Raw genomic sequence first — 664 nt, 5'->3', positions numbered from 1 at the left:
TATATATATATATATATATATATATATATATATATATATATATACGCAAACAGATATGTGCGTGTACCTGTGCTGCCGTGAGAAGTATCGGGATGGCCTCAGACATCAACGGCTCTGCGTTGCTGATCTCACTGACTTCGGATGGCTTCCTCAACACATGCGAATGTCCAGCACTACCATCAATACTACTACGGCTCGACATCAGTTGCAAGCTATCTATACTATCCGCACCAATATCCCCAATCCTATTGATATCCCTACTCGAACCTACTATACCCATACCCATACCGAACCTCCCACCTAGGCTTCGGTTTAGACTGTCCTTTGACCCACGCACAGCCCCGCTAGACCGCCGTCTGTGCTCGAGTGTACGTATATCATTAGAGTCACTCGCACTGCCACTGCCCGTGTCTGTTTGTGCACCAGTCTCACTGTCAGGTGACCTGTCCGGTAAATCAGGGCCGATGATATAGGGACAGCTGGAGATGAATGCCTCGACTACTTTGTGGTACGTGTTAGACAGCACTACTTTGCTGGCTACGATAAAATGATTGTCTTTTTTGTTGACGTTCCACATGCCTGATGTGAGAGTGATTAATAGAGATAGACGCGTCAGTTGTGAATAAACCAAAGAAATTATATATATGCACACACACACACACAT

The 664-nt window shown here is 45.0% G+C and overlaps 1 protein-coding gene across 1 annotated transcript; it reads right to left on the bottom strand.

The window, feature by feature from the left end:
* Window positions 1-67: 67 nt before the first annotated feature.
* On the bottom strand, window positions 68-577 carry SARC_18037 (hypothetical protein; the record flags this gene model as incomplete). The annotated part of the gene is made up of 1 exon (XM_014287879.1): window positions 68-577. A coding segment is annotated over one exon (510 nt), but the record flags the coding sequence as incomplete, so codon positions are not given.
* Window positions 578-664: the final 87 nt, after the last annotated feature.

This window comes from Sphaeroforma arctica (genome assembly GCF_001186125.1).
Source record: "Sphaeroforma arctica JP610 unplaced genomic scaffold supercont1.13317, whole genome shotgun sequence".
Lineage (NCBI taxonomy): Eukaryota > Ichthyosporea > Ichthyophonida > Sphaeroforma > Sphaeroforma arctica.
Note: the sequence above shows the minus strand (reverse complement) of the source record. Positions and strands in the feature narration are given on the sequence as shown.